Below are 15,617 nucleotides of genomic sequence, written 5' to 3' on the forward strand. Positions count from 1 at the left end.
AGAGCATTGAAGAAGACGGTGGCACAAGGAGAGGCTTTTTTTTTTATCATATCTAGTCAGCCTTTTAGCTCATTTAAAGCTTTGGGGAGGCAATGAAATGGAGTATATATTATTTGTTGTACAACAACAGGATGGAAAATACACTAACCTAGTCATTACCGTTAGCAGTGCTCTGCCATGAGTTGCTTTGAAATATCATAGCTCCAAAATTTGGAGTTCTATTGGTTCTTTTGTCACCTGTCGTTAAATGAACTACAATAGACACCAAAACTTTTTGGGCACTGACAATCTATATGTGAGATGTGCTCTCGCTTCCAGGTGGTGTCTTTGTATGCTGGCCTCCGGAAACTGGCCACGGTTGTTGTTCAAGTATTGAAGTGCAGCTTTGTAACATTACATGGAAAAACAAGAATGGCAAAAGTTAATATTTACAAAAGAGTTCTCTGCAGAAGCCAGCAAGCATATTCTGAGCGGTCTATCTGCAGACAGTGGTGTCACATTAGAGCAGAAGGGCTTAGACAGGCACATCTTTCAGTATATTCCAGCTGGAGCTACAGTCTTGGTCATGCAAACACTACAAAATGCCAGACACCTTAACTGGGAAGAGAGAGCTTTGTCTTGTAATTAGAGGTTCTTAGTCACGCTCAGAGGATGGTGATATGCAGCTGTCTTTTTGACGTACCAAGCCATGTTGTGACTGCCTCGAATTCCGGAATAGTGAACTCACAACGTGGCAAAATATGTCTTTTACTATGGAAAATTGTCTGGTGCACATCTTTTATCATTCAAAAACATTGCATTGGTTAAAACATTAGAATTTTAAGTAGTATCTTTTCTTAGATTTTTTTTAGCAGTCCTGAGATTTTGATTTGCTTAGTTGCAGCAAAAAGCATACTGGTAATAGCTTTTCGTAGTCTTTTGTTGCTGATGCACATTTTGTAAGGAAAGGTAACATGTAATGGGAGTGAATATGGAGGTGTAGGTTGAGCCGAAAATGAATTTAAGGGTTGGCTTCACAGTGGCACACTATTTTAACATGAGAGCATTGAAGGAATTCTTTTGCAAAAAATCCGGCATTGTCGTCATCGACAGCATTAGCAAAAAATTATGAGCACGGCTCTGGCAGATGGTAGCTGGCAGATGCCATGACCGAGCACCAGTTTGTCTATGGGTTGCGTGATGTAACAAGACCGCATGATGTCAAAAAGTTAGTAGGAGCTGCCAACATGGGTGCTTATTTTAGTTGGGAGGGTGGGATAGGAATTAACCTTCGAGGTCTCTTGGATGCTGACTCAGGCACACTGCTCGTAGGCCACGTCCATACAGCTTGGTTAAAGTGGGGCTTTATATCTCTTTTGGTTGGTCGCTTATGACTGGTAGCTTGATAACATGGCAGCTTAGGACTGTATGGTAATAAGAATTTGCAAGATATTAGAGGCACAAATTAAGGGATTGGTAATTATGTGAGCAGATGAGACATTTACGTGACTGAAGAACCTCAAGGGGAGCTACAGACAGGAGCCATTAGCACTATCGCTTCATACTCTTAAATACGGAGCTTAAATATCTTCATATTTTTTTCTTTTTTTTTTTTTTTTTTCTAGTCATGATGGAGTTCCTTCAAATTGCTTTGTTAAGTTACTGGCAGTTTCTTTTGATCTCATGCAGGACAAGAACTTCTCTTATGAAAAAGCAATAAAAAGAGCTTGTTTCTCCATTTCATGAATTTGTGATAAAACGCATAGGTCCAACAGCAGTTATCTGGTCACATACTATCACCAGAGCCGCTGTCTTCTAATGCCAAGCTTTGGTGCTAGTAGCAGGGATGTGCCAGGGCTCCAAGGGAAAAAAAGGCAAAGGCTGCCCCCATACTGTAAAAAAGAACACAAGTAAAAAACGCTCTTTAAGAGATAGCGCTCGTACATAGTTGAAAAATATGTGTAGTCAAACCACAAGAAAGCTTGTTGGGAGGTATGGCCATGTTGTGTTGTCAGGAGGGGCCTGACAAGGTACCACAAAGGGCTAAAGGGTCTTTAGAGGATGAATTTAGGTTCCATCTCATGTAATTACAAAGAGGCTAGTGCTAGGAAAGACTGATGCTGGCACCACTGTTTGCAGGACTGAGAGGCTGGACCACACTGCCCACCATCCACTTATAGCTGCCAATGCTAAAATAGTTCTTTTGTCATGTCTTTGAGTTGAGTGACAGGGGAAAGATCTCCCATAAAGCGGATGTCATCAGAGTAACAATAAGAGAGACCAAACAATAAAATTTTGCCCGGAACGAAAAGAGGAGTTGTTTGTTTAATGTTGCTAGAGATGATGCCACAGGGTTTTTGTGAGGCTGGATTGAATGTGTGCGGCTTATGCAGCCTGACAGACGATGGCCTCATCTTCCTGTGGGTGACGGGGAGGGCCATGGAGCTTGGCCGAGAGTGTCTGAAGTTATGGGGATATGAGCGATGCGACGAACTTATCTGGGTCAAGACCAACCAGCTGCAGCGTATTATCCGGACAGGTCGTACGGGCCACTGGCTCAACCACGGCAAAGAACACTGCCTCGTCGGAGTCAAAGGGAATCCTAAGGTACCTTCCTTTCTGCTGTAGACAAAAGGCTTATCTTTGTTTTCTTATTTGCATGCGAAAAGACCCAGGAACTGTGGCTTTGGTCATGTTTCACAGCTTTTCATGGCGTAGTACAATCTTGTTGCAGACAAGGTTCTTCTTTTCTTGCCATGACTTTCTCAAAAAGTTCATGGTCGCTACTATATTAACCTACCATGTCAGACATATTAACTTGTCTGAATGCCTTTCAGTATCATTTTAAATTAGACAGTGTAGTGAAGAAGGCGTGACCCCTTGAATTGCTAGAGTCATAAAAGCTGTCTATACGGTGCAATTGCAGGAAATAAACCGGGGCTTGGACTGCGACGTGATAGTGGCAGAGGTGCGTGCTACAAGTCACAAACCCGACGAAATCTACGGCATCATAGAGCGTCTGTCTCCAGGCACACGCAAGATTGAGCTTTTTGGGCGACCACATAATGTCCAGCCCAACTGGATCACCCTGGGCAACCAAGTGGAAGGTGTTCGACTGACAGACCCTGTGCTCATCAATGAGTTCCGCAAGCTTTATCCAGATGGTGACTGCATGAAGAAGCCTCAGTGAGACTGCCTTCCATGCTTTTATTTTTCTCCTATGAGTATCAGCTTATACTATACACATTGTGGATCATGCTTCTACAGTGCATTGCATAACTGACTAATGCTAGTGGAGCAGATATTGCACTGCAGTAAAATGTGCAGTGATAACACTGAGGCCTTAAAACAATTCGACCAGAACCCAAGCCCTTTTGAGTTACTTTGCACAGTATGAACTGAGGCATGATAATATTGTTACGAGGCACGTTGAGATGTTACGAGGTGATGTTACGTCGTAGCCGCAATAGTTCACCGTCAGGGACACACTCGCAGGACAACCAGAGCATAGCTGCAGCGTTGTCTTTTCTCTACTAGCCCAGCACTTCGTCGTCGTCTCTTTGATTGCGTACCGTAACAATACCCCCCCCGCGAAATAAGCACAGTCCCGGTGCGTAGACTACACAGGTGAGCGCGAGATATAAGGTTTGAGACAGGCAACATGCACGACTTCTGGATGATGGTTTGTAGGAGAGTGGCGGTTCACAGGGATAATCTGCCCATGTAGCGGGGCAGAAGTTTCTCGCATATGCCTACATGTCTGGCAGGGAGCCAGAGGAGTACGAGGGAGCCAGGAGGGTAGTAAGCGTCACGGTGCTGGAGATCGTAACGGTGCTTTTGAGAACGCTGAGACGTACGAAGCCGGTCTCGAGCAATATGACGGGCTGCATCAGCGCGGGTGATGGCATCAGAAGCGTAACTGCAAGATGAATCGTCGAGAGGCAGTAAGGTGTAGAAAGGAAGTAGAGGGCCGCGGCCGAAGAGTAGATAAAAGGGAGGGTATCCGGCGGTGTCATGCCGTGAGGAGTTATAAGCGAATGTTATGAAGGGTAAAGAGACATCCCAGTCACGGTGATGGTCAGAAACATACATTGACATCATGTCTGTCAGTGTGCGATTAAGGCGCTCAGTAAGACCTTTCGTTTGTGGATGGTAGGTCGTTGTGAAGCTGTGGCACGTAGCGCATGAGTGCAGAAGGTCATGAACAACTGTAGAAAGGAAGCAGTGACCGCGATCGGTGAGCAGTTGACGAGGAGCGCCATGAAGCAAGATGACGTCATGCAAAAGAAAGCCTGCAACGTCGGAGGAACAGCTGGTGGGGATAGCTCTGGTTATGGCATACCTGGTGGCATAATCGGTCGCTACGGCAATCCATTTGTTCCCTGAAGTCGATGTGGGAAATGGCCCAAGCAGGTTGAGACTAACTCGAGAAAAGGGCTCAGTCGGAACTGCAAGTGGTTGCAGGGGCCCACTAGGGTGAAGGGACGGTGTCTTTCTGCGCTGGCACAGCTCACAGGCGGCGACGTAGCGACGAACAGAGCGGTAAAGGTCAGGCCAGTAGAATCGTCGTCGAACATTGTCGTATGTGCGTGACACTCCCAGGTGCCCTGCTGTAGGAGCATCATGAAGGTGCACAAGAACAGCAGAGCGTAGATGTGTTGGGACAACAAGCAAAAGGTCTACACCATCTGGGCGCATATTGCGTCGGTATAATGTGTTATTAAGCAGCACAAACATACTGATGGACGGATCGGTGCTGTCGTTGCGCAGGTGATCAATAATGGGGCGCAGGGAAGGATCATGACTCTGTTCGACACTGATGGGGAGAAAGTTCGAAATGGACAAAATGCAGTCGTCAGCAGTATTGTCAGGAAGTTCAGGAGGGTCAACGGGGTGGCGGGACAAGCAGTCCGTAGAACCTCTTTATTGTAAAGTCACTGGGACCGGCAAAGGTTTTTACTATATCAGTGGTTGGTGATAACACGGGCCTGAAGTTGCCGTTTGGAAACTAAATGGCTACTTACTGAACACGTCTTCTTTCTTAATGAAAAAAACACTCTCAAATACCTTCCATCTCTCTCTCATTGTTTCTTCGACCCTTTTTTTCGGGTATAAAACTTTTTGTTTACATCTTGTGGAAGTACTTCTTAAGCATGAGGGCAACATGGCTATGAATACAACTGATTTTGATTTCGTGTGAAAACCAAAGCGTTGCATGAAAGCGAGGCATCATCTACTGTTTCTGTCAGTAAGAAGGCAATAGATGAGAAATGCGCGCGACAGTCACCAGGTGCAAAACCGCACATGCCGCGCCTCCAGTTCTTGCCACTGTGCTGCACAGTGCTGTGAATGTTCGGTCGTTTCTTCCCTCCCCTATTTCTCGCTACACTTTTACTCACCTTTACTTTCTGAACGGATCGCATCGCCTTCTTTCCGTGCTTGCAGACAGCGTTACTTTTCTTTTTTTTTTTTTTCCTATGCGCTGCATGCTTTCCCTCACAGCTCCAATGATTACGTAAAGTTGGCTTCTCCTGAGTGCTACGAAGCCTAGTGCATACCTGCCAACTCTCCCGAATTGTCCGGGAGTCTCCCAAATTTCGATTCCATGTCCCTATCGTATGAACGCAACTTCAAATCTCCAGAAAAGTGGCTGCCACAGCCCAGTTTTTTTTTTTTTTTTCAAATCTTTTTTCATTTTTTTTTTTTCTTTTTTGCACGCTATAGCCATAATTCTATAACATCCTGTAATATAACCATGCTAAAAAGCAGCGCGGGAGCAGTTTGTCACCAGCATACAGCTTGAATCGAGGTAGCAGCCACCGGCACCACCACGAACGCGAGCAACCAACAGGTGCTGCCATAGACAAGCACGAGGAGTGAGACGCCTTACAAGCCTATATACCATATTCACACGATTGTAAGTCAACTCGAATGCAAGCCAAAATCGGATGTCCCAAAAACAGTGCTAGAACACGGACAGATAAAAAGAGACAAACACGCATTTTTTTTTTTTTTTCTATTTGCCCATGTTCTAGCATTGTTTTAACATAATGTTCAACCAACTTGCCCAACAAGCCACTTCAAAAAAAATATTGCCTGGCTGTACTACTCGCCTCCACCTAATAATAATAATAATAATTGGTTTACAGGAAGGGAAAGGCGCAGTATCTGTCACACTTGTTTCTGCGGACATAGGGGAAGGGAGGAAGGTGGAAGTTAGAGTGGAAAGAGAGAAAGAGGAGCCGCAGTGGAGGGCTACGGAGTAATTTGGACCACCTGGGGATCTTTAACGTGCACTGACATCGCACAGCACACGGACGCCTCTTCGTTTCTCGTCTCCACTTCAAGTCACGTATTTCGGGGATATACACTGCAAGCTTGACCTCCAACTTTGGATAGCATACCAACTGCATACCTCGGAAGCCTCTTCACTTGGCATTGAAAATTTTGTTCCACTGCCACCGCCATTCCCGCATAACCCGTTTAGAACCTTCAAACTCTCGGCCCACTACGCAGTTCTTTGTTCAGCATAATAAATGACAGCCGCCTCCTTGAATGCTGCCTGGAAGAAGTGCCGAATGCTTTTTGGAATGAAGAGCTCATGGCAAAGCATATATAGGGTCGTAAAGTCAAAAGTGCGAACACGTGAACCTCGCGCAAACTCAACAAACGATCGGTGTTGGCTCCTCCATCTATCAACACTCCCTGGAAGTTCCGCCGTGTGACGTGACCCGACACGACTGACGCGCAAAAAATAAGCTTCGCCGCGACTCTTAAAGGGGCTCTTCCGTAAACAATTGGCACTCCCGCAGGTGCAGTTCGTGCTGCGCAGTAAAAGTTACGCACACTAACTTAATTTTGCACTTGAAGCTGTAGGGCAAATAAATTTGCCATATCCTCCCTGATATAGTTTTTATCGTGCTCTTTTAAAGGATGCCAAGCTTTGGTTTTGATTTTTAGTCGACCCCATCCATCCCCCCCACTTCTGATTTTCTAATTCTAAAAAGGGGGTCAGCTTACAATTATGTAAATACGGTACTTGGAAGAGTTTCTGACAGTGCAACAACAGAGAGATCAATTCAAAATAAACTAGTGGGCCGCCACTCTCACCTCTTTCCAATGTTATAAGCCTCAATACTTTCCGAGATGCTAAATTAAAATTAAAAAAAAAAAGATGCCCTCTCTCCCCCTTCCTCCTCCTCCTCCCGTTCACCTTTCGCCACCGCAACAGTCTCCACAATTTTCATGTTGCTAGGTTGGCAGGTATGCTAGTGGTAAAGCCATTTAAAAAAACACACGGTGGTGTGTTTTTGTTTTTGTTTTTTTATTCGATTCTAGGTAGCGCGCGTGCGGTAATGTCATTTCGTGGGAAGACGTCGCCGCGGCCAGACGCATTTTATCCAGTATTTAACAAAAATGTCTTTACTATAAGGAGGGCGAAATGTACAGTCGTCTATGGAAGATAAACTGGGACATCAGTTTCACTTTACTATATCCGAGTTTACTATAGCAGGGTTCTACATAAGACTTTATGGTAACAGGTTGGCAAATTTTTTAATGCCATCATCAGATCGTGTCTCATATGCCACTATTATGCCACACTCTACTGAGAGCCGGCCACCTGCAAGCACTGCTGCTCCATGGCTTCAATTGCCCTCCTCCTCTCTAGCGTTGCTATGAAAAGCTGTCTTCATTTCCTTCAATCAGCTCGAAGTGCACAGCTTACAAATTTTCATCATTCCATCATGAAATATAGGTTTATAACAGCTGAACTATACAAGCAAAGCTACTACAGCTATCACTCTAAAACATTCCCTGACCTTGTCGCTTTCTTGTCACCTTGCCACAGGCAAAGATGCTATAAGTTTCACCCTAAAAAAATACCCAGACTTTGTCACATTCTTCTTCAAAACAGGCGAGTGACCAAAGTAGCTAAACAACACCCCCCAACTCCTGCCTCTATGCACGCATTTATTTCCAGGCCTAAGTGTCTCTTATGAATGAATGACCTCAGTAGCATTGCCTTTAAGCAGAAAGTGAATGTGAGAGTTTTTATTTGAGGCATACTAGAAACTGACAGCAGCCCTAAAAAAATTTGTCAGGGCAGCCATTACTGCTGCAGTTATGAGCACTTAGGTACCCACTCACTAAGGGAGTAGTGGTTCACGAGATGCAACTGTTCTGAATGAGGTATGTTTCGGCATTACACTCACGCTATTGTGAAAATATAGGACAAGGATTAAGTACAGTCGCTGCTGCTGATAACAAGCATGACTGTCGTGCTGTTTGTTCTTTATAACCTGATTTTCACAGTAACTAGATTGGTAAAGAGGATGACGGCTGAAGTTGGGCTTTCATATTGCACTGTCTACATGGCAACTTCAAGTCGCTCCCATGTAGAAAGATTTTGATGCCGGTTGGGCGGGGGTGCACATACCGTGATCAACAAGGAGATTGGCACCATGTATTTTGGCCTAGTATGTCAAGTGATGAAAGGCCGCCAATAATTAGTGGGCATATTGCTGCGAAGATTTTGTGCTGTTTGTTTGGCCACGCTCATTGCTGCCAGGATGTGGCTTTATCAGTTTCTTTGTGACACAAGGTGTGCCAAGATTTCTCTCAAATGATCACAGCCATGCACCGCTGCTTCCACCTTGGTTCCAGAATATTGTCCTTTGGCACTTAAGCTAATGTTTCCTTGGCAGCTACAAATTGAGTGAGGCCACAGGCATTCTGTAGATCAACTGTGCCGGGCACTCTTGTTGTTATCGCCACCCCCCTGTTTCTTAGTTCTTTGCAGGTGCAAGTTAGCCCCAGTGAAATTTTTCTTTCGGAAACCTTTCTCCATGCTTTTGACTCCTGGACAATCATCACCATTATGTGACAGTATATCAGCCGCATATGAAATCTCTAGTTGCAGACATGGCAGCCTTTCTATGCGAAAGAAGAAAAGCGGTTTTGTATTGTCCGTGAGGGCCTCTTGAGTTCTTTAATTGCGAAAGCGATACTACTTAGGTTTCGAGCCTTCAGCGTGGCACGGCCGCACCCACATGACGCTATGGCATCACACCCCATGTGACACTAGGGTGAGAGCTGGGCTATCAACTCAAGCGGTCGGCGTAGCGCGGCCGCACCCACTTGACACTGTGACGTCACACCCCACATGACACTAGGGTGAGAGCTGGGCTACCAACTCAAGCGGTTGACGTAGCCCAGCCACACCCATGTGACGCTGTGACGTCACACCCTACGTGACACTAGGGTGAGAGCTGGGCTACCAACTCAAGCGGTCGGCGTGGCGCGGTCGCAGCCATGGCACAGCGCGTGACGTCACACCCCACGTGACACAAAAGCGAGAGATGGGCTGGCAGGAGCTGCCAACTTGGGTCTCTCGTTTCACATGGGATGGTTATGTCAGAATCAGCCTGCTAGGATTCTGGCATTCACGTTACCCCTATAGGCCACTAATGCACATTCATACGGCTTGGTTAAAGCGGGGCTTTATATGTGGGCTGAGGAAGAAGAAAAGAGAAGAAGAACACTCAGTCACCCGCAGCTAAGGCTTTCGCTCAATATTTGGTTCGGCAGCGTTGAACCCTTGTAATTTTTGTCTTTCATTTCACACAACAGTTAATAACTACAAGGAACGGGCCAAATGCTGACTGTTGCAAATGGGCAGGAAACCAATTTATTGCATTTCAGCACTACTAACAAAATTTGCTTGTTTTTCTTCTTGAATGCATTAGCTTGCATAATACGGATGTAGCTTATTTTATTTCTTTGATCCCTTCAAAATTTTCCCGTTAATGTGTACAAGTTAAATGTTTCACAAGAGCTTGAAACATTTCATCATTACGTCTTGCATGAAGCTCTCAAACAACAGTTGCTTAAATAGGCATATTTGACTTGCTATTTGTAGTGATCCAGTTGTTGACTACTTATGTTTTCCAGAGCCCCGCCCCCTATGGCAGTGAACGCATGGGCGGCTGATGCGCACCTAAACCGGCCTATGATGGACAGTATGGTGGGGTACAGGGAGCCCATGGGTGTGCCCGAGCCCGGTATCATGTATGAAGGAATTCCTGCTAGTGTATACCATCATTACCCTCCACCACCTGTAGTGACGCCCATACCTCGCCAATAAAAGCTTCTGTTGGGTATGCCGGACTTGCCTCTCCATCAAAACAAGTGAGTCTGTTTGGCCAATATGGTAGTTTTTTGTTCTTTTGCCCTTGTGTTGGGAACTGCAGGTGTGCCACACAGGCATGGCTACATAACTGGGGAATAAACAGTTGAACGGAGTGATGCTAGTAAGCAGCACTCTTCTGTGCTCTGCTCTCGTCTTTGTTCCTTGTGCACTGCTAATACCATTATAAACTGTTAGCTGGAAAATTGCAAAAATTTTGCTGTGATTTGTTCCTATGTTGCTTAGCAGCAATTATGCAACTGGTTATAACGTGCGGAAGTGCTGTCTGGTATGGTTTTGCTTGGTGATTTAGCATTGATAAACTTGAAATTGTTCTTTAGCCCTTCACTACAGTACCTCTGTATTGCTTTCAGTCTCAACTTCCTACCTTGCTCATACGGTGCGGCTCAGGTGTTCAGTTAGAAGTATGAAAGATAATATGCATTATGTTTTTCAATTTGTGCAGTTTTCAAGGTACCCGTGCTGTGTGATGTCAGTTCAGCTTAAAGAACCCTAGGTGGTTGAAATTTCTGAAGCCCTGCACTATGGTGTCTCTGATAGCCTGGGTCACTTTGTCTCTCATAGCCTGGGTCACCCTATAAACTGAACTAAAATCTTTAGTTGGCTTGTTTTGCCAGAAAAGCACAGTATCTGCCTCACACCTTGGTGGACATCTATACAATGCGGACATACAAACATTTGACAATTTTGCTACGCTTTGAACCTCCTGATTATTGCTTCTGCACTGAAAAGCCATGATGCGGGATTCTGAAGCCTCTGGCAGGTGACATGGCAGGCACCGGTGGGATGTGCAACGTCACGAGACATGGCATGGCCGAGTTGGTGGGATTTGCCAACTCGGATATAGCTCCTTTGAGATTGGAAGGTGATATTAAAATTTTACACAGACGTAGGATCACACGTCGAATATGCTACCCCTATGCCATGCAGGCATGGCCATATGAATTTGTTAAAGCACGTCTGTGTGTCTATTTCAGGTGGCCTTGCACATGTCGTAGCTGATGACTGTAAGCTAATGAATATGTGTGAGATAATAAAAGCACAGATTAAGGGATTAGGGATTAAGCGAGTAGCAAAGTACATGTATGCGATTGAGAATAAGCAGGGGGAGCTCAAAATTAAAAAAATAAACATAACTAAACCAAGATAAGCAAAGCTAAACATAGGGGAAAATGTGCTAGCACATATTATTTGCATTTAGCATTGCCATGTAATTGAAAACCTTTCTTTCTTTTTTTCTTGTCTACGTATGTACAACTAGTTTAATTAGTTTCAGTGAGGTCTCGGGATGATGATCGGTGACCTGCCATTTTTTTTTTTTTACCGGACTCCTCACAGTACAAGGAATTACATTACATTGGAGCTGCTGTAGCAATCTGAGAAGCTTGTTTTTGTGTGGCACTTAGGTTGGCCTAGAGGACAAAATGCACTTAAGTAAGGAGACTTGAAATAAGGAAAACAGCTAATCAGCCGGTCTGTTTTGATAACAGAGAGGATGCAGATGCGGGTGGCTGCTGCTTGGGCTACTTGGAGTTCATTGTGAAAGGCCTCTGTCCTGTGGTAGACACAGTTTTATGGCTCATCATGATAATATCAGTGTCCATTATTCTGAGTTGTGTTTCTATCATTCAGATGGGAGCATTTTCAGATTATCCTTTCATGCTGTTTTCAGCAGACTAAGACAAAGCTCATGCATGCATTACCCTGATTTTTTAATGGTCTAAGTGCTTGGAAAGCTTTAGGTTAACAGGGCTGGAAGTGCTACTCCATTTGCTTCATTCTGCTCCAAACTGCTTTTCCTGCTCCATCCTGCTCCAAAATGCAATATTGCTCCAAAACTGCTCCAAACCTCGATGTTCTGCCGTCAAATTCAGCAGAACATGGATTTTTGCTGCACAAGAGGTTATTTATGATAGTTCCACCAAAAAATTTTATTAAGTGACAGTGAGAAGCACACCGGAGTGGTGGCATGTTGTGAGTTTCGTGTACACGCTCTAGGGGCCGCTTTAATTGAAACAAAGGCAGCACAATGATGCATAGTTACCTTTTCCAAGCCTTTTGAATCATCAGTGGTGAGAGAAGGGAGCAAAGCAGTCATGGCGGGGTTTATCTCGAGCCATTAGTAAAGTTGTCCGACAGCGCAGTACAACTCGAGTTGTTCTAAGGGCTCAGCTGTGAAGCAGGTACTTACCACCGCGCCTCTTTGTTAGTAACAAGCGTGTCAAGCCTACATCAGACAAAAGCATACTTGAAGCATAAAGAGTGATGTCACAAAGGTGCTGTTCACTAGACATGTTCTCAAGGATGTTCGAAAGCTATACAAGCCTTTCGCCAACGCGTTTGAAATTAAGGAAACGCCAGATTCACTCAGGTGAAAACATGATATGCCACTCGCAGGAGGCTATGAAGCAAAAGAATCTGGAGGAGGAAAATATTACCCGTGAGTGCCGTCTATCCTTCCTAAAGGCACTACTGACCAGTGCCCAGGAATTTTTCAGCACAGTCATATGTTCAAAACGGATAGGCACAAGACAGAGAGTGGAAATGTGCTTTTCACTGATGTCAACTCCAAACTAGTGGGGGTGCTTAGGCACATCAAAGTGGTGGACTCCACATTTGGATCTATCATGTCAAAACAGTCGGACTTAGTTCAGTTATGAAGTGTAGGGGTAAACATTCGGTTTGCTACTTGTCTTTTCCAAATGTTTCCTCAGGTCAATTTTGTTATCTTAAATATCTGCACATGTTTTGGCTGTTTGTCTTGTCTTGTCAGGGATGTGGGTTTAGTCAGCAAAACCTTGAATGTTGAATAGAAAGGATTCAGGAATCAAATTGGGTATATTGGTATGTCAGGAACAAAAACTATCAATTATTAAAGGCGTTTGACCTTAGAAACGCACTCCAAATTTTCTTTATATTGCTCCAAAGCTGCTCCAAATAGGCTTTATTACTGCTCCCTGTGCTGCTCCAAAATGCTTGAACCTGCTTCCACCCCTGTATTAAATTGTTGATAGAGGCATGTTTCACACAATTGATCTGCTTTCTACATAAGCCTTCATAACCAAGAGCTTTCCCTCTCACCAAACCCACCCTTTCTGCTTCCTACCCCCTTTGCAACTGCAAGGATAGTGTTCATCTCTCATCCAGCATATACTGCATAAGGAAGGTCACTGCACTGTGCCACCTGCAGCATGTTGGGGATCCATCACACACTCGTTTATGAGTCATTCAGCGTGTAATCACCGTGGAATGTACTAATTACATGTCGTCTATTAAAGCTTTTGTGTTTGCAGTGTATGATGACCTTTGTTCATTATGATCAGGCTTGCTTAATACTCTGCAACTCTGTTCTGCAAGCCAAATAATAGTTTGTTTGTTTTTAAAGCATGTTACTCATCTTTGTGCCATATTGGATCGATGGTTATTACATTCTGCTGCTGATCCTGAGGTCACAGGGTTAGTGCTGGCCATGGAAGCAGTGTTTCAGTGAAAGTGAAACTCAAGGCACCCATGTACTGTACACGTTTAACTGTACTGTACTTAACATGTCGGTGCACGTTAAAGAGCCCCTGGTGGACACATTTATCAAGAGCACTCTACTACGGCACTCCTCATAGTCTGGATCATTTTGCAATGTTAAAGGGGCACTGCAGGGGTTTTCAAATGTGCCAATACCCTAGATTTTTTAAGTAGAATGTTTGTTGATCATGTCTGTGAAGTTATTTTTTCGATTATGCATAATACACCTGCGCAAACGCAGACTGAAAGCGCGCAATTCAAATCTGTCGCGCCCCGCGCGACTGCTACAGAGGAGGAAAGCGGAGAGAGAAACCTCGCTTCTCCGTCCATCATAATGTCACTTTGAGGAGCCGGAGGAGCCAACGGAGTAAACTTTTGGCATGCGCTGTTCCGCATCTTGCGTGCAATGCGGATGTACAAAACACGTCAAATTAGTGTTGTGCAGCTGATACAACACAGCTCTACAGTGTTCTAATGCACGAACAGCTGTGAACGCGACGATGTCGTCTCCCCTCGTGTCAAAAACTCGCGGCGCAATGCGATGCTGCTGAGAAGAGATATAAATTCAAGCCGACCAAAGGAAACATTCTACTTGAACATTTTTTTCGTGACAGTGACTACATGCAGTTTGTTCCTAATGCGATTTCTTTAGGGCTTTGTCAAAAAAGGAGTGGCTGAACCATGACGCAGTTCCTTTTATTTCCTCGCTCAAAAGAGTCGTGCCAGTTACCATTACTTAGAACCATGTTTATTAAAGGAAGAAAAGGGAGGTAAGGCTTGTACTTCGTAGTTCAATTAGTTTCTGACTGTTCAGGTCTCATTTGTATTTGAACCGTTGCGTTTAGCGTTGATTGCGATCTGTTCACGGAAGCATTAGCGCGTGCTTGCATTCACGCGTATCGTTTTTTTTTTGTGTGTGTGTGTATGTGTCTGTTTTTGTGCGAAGCTTTGCGCAACGACTTCATTGCTAAACATCGGCCAACTCATCAGCAGCACGCGCTGGTGATCTTCGCAAACCAGCAGATGATTAAGAAGAGCCAACTGTTGTGTCACAGCTAGGTTGTGACCGCTTTGTGAGATCCTTTCCAGCACGGCACGTGCCTGATATGTTCATGGAGCCCCTGTGGAAGCGTTATTAAATCATGTACCGCTCAGCTGAGTATGGGCGCACTTAGGTATGGAGAACACAAAGCGCGGTTTCCTTCGATGGTCCAAGCAGTCACCGAAGCTGTTCATATATGGCCTTGTGATTTTGCACCCGTTGCTGTCTCCTCATTTCGCATAGTGCTGTCTTGTTCGGGAACGGAAATTAAATTAGAAACGAAAACGATGAGGCTCGTGTGAGAAAACATATTTCAGAACATGGTTTTCTCACGAAGCTATGGGTGCAACAGAGCTGCAGCATTGCTTTATACATACATCAGCCGTCAATTTGCTAAACGTATATTGTGAGCGTACAATAAAAGGGAAAGGTTCTCTGTGTCTGCAAAATGTCCCATGGCTCAAGTAGCATTCTGTGCGTGTTTGACTTGGTCTCCAGCATGATGGCTACGCCGATGCCTCGCATGCGTCGCAGAGCACGGAAACCGCGCTTCGCTCACAGTTCATTTGTCTGGTGGTAGCTTTGTGCTACTTCACTCTTTCCATAAAATTCTCCTTTTCCACAAGGTACGACGTCTGGCACTCAAAGCAGGATTTGGTACACCGCACCTGGGGCTTTTTTCACAACAATGACTTCTCAGGCGGGGCGGGAGGCCTGAGACGGAGGTAGTCGGCTAGTGCATTGTTCGCTGCCCTTCCTTCCCAGGAATATGCGCGCCGAGGTTTCGCTGAGGGCCATGTAGTTTCTGCTAGTGATGACACAGACTACTTTTCAAAATTCCTTACTGTAACCAAAGTAAGATTTCATGTA

The 15,617-nt window shown here is 44.9% G+C and overlaps 1 protein-coding gene across 1 annotated transcript in view; it reads left to right on the forward strand.

The window, feature by feature from the left end:
- The window catches only part of Mettl3 (methyltransferase like 3), a 37,169-nt gene extending 21,758 nt beyond the window's left edge, over positions 1-15,411 (forward strand). The window contains exons 6-8 of the mRNA XM_084579866.1: positions 2,373-2,586; positions 2,906-3,165; positions 9,931-15,411. Of these exons, the coding sequence (XP_084435992.1) occupies positions 2,373-2,586; positions 2,906-3,165; positions 9,931-10,123 (667 nt within the window). The 3' untranslated portion in view covers positions 10,124-15,411. The remainder of the gene's footprint in view (positions 1-2,372; positions 2,587-2,905; positions 3,166-9,930) is intronic.
- Positions 15,412-15,617: the final 206 nt, after the last annotated feature.

This window comes from Amblyomma maculatum, chromosome 1, assembly GCF_055883805.1.
Source record: "Amblyomma maculatum isolate TAMU_Amacu chromosome 1, ASM5588380v1, whole genome shotgun sequence".
In the NCBI taxonomy this organism is placed as follows: domain Eukaryota; kingdom Metazoa; phylum Arthropoda; class Arachnida; order Ixodida; family Ixodidae; genus Amblyomma; species Amblyomma maculatum.